The sequence below is a fragment of the Myotis brandtii genome, unplaced genomic scaffold (genome assembly GCF_000412655.1).
Source record: "Myotis brandtii unplaced genomic scaffold, ASM41265v1 scaffold68, whole genome shotgun sequence".
Classification (NCBI taxonomy): Eukaryota; Metazoa; Chordata; class Mammalia; order Chiroptera; family Vespertilionidae; genus Myotis; species Myotis brandtii.
In genome coordinates this window covers 2,229,741-2,230,170 of record NW_005370657.1, presented here as the reverse complement: position 1 = coordinate 2,230,170, position 430 = coordinate 2,229,741, and the positions used below count along the sequence as shown (strand labels likewise).

General features: G+C 66.5%; 1 protein-coding gene across 1 annotated transcript in view; it reads left to right on the top strand.

The window, feature by feature from the left end:
- Positions 1-207: 207 nt before the first annotated feature.
- Positions 208-430, top strand: part of LMX1B (LIM homeobox transcription factor 1, beta) — a 7,379-nt gene continuing 7,156 nt past the window's right edge. The window contains exon 1 of the mRNA XM_014529419.1: positions 208-429. Coding sequence (XP_014384905.1) covers positions 238-429 — 192 coding nt within the window. The 5' untranslated portion in view covers positions 208-237. The remainder of the gene's footprint in view (position 430) is intronic.

Here is a 430-nt window from a genome sequence, read left to right as displayed (position 1 = left end):
CTGAGCTGACATACACGAGAGGGCACCTCTGGGCAGGATGCCCAGTGCCCACCCTGAGGTCACGGGCCCTCCCCATGTGGCTCTGTGCCCAGGGAGGGCTCCTCCCACTTGGGCTGGAGGGTCAGGGTGGTGGGAGAGGCTCTCCATAGGCAGTGGCCTCTGGGAGGGACCCCGAGCCCAGCTGACGTGCCCCCTCTGTGCACCCGCAGGCTCTTCGCGGCCAAGTGCAGCGGCTGCATGGAGAAGATCGCCCCCACCGAGTTCGTGATGCGGGCGCTGGAGTGCGTGTACCACCTGGGCTGCTTCTGCTGCTGCGTCTGTGAGCGGCAGCTCCGCAAGGGCGATGAGTTCGTGCTCAAGGAGGGCCAGCTGCTGTGCAAGGGCGACTACGAGAAGGAGAAGGACCTGCTCAGCTCTGTGAGCCCCGACG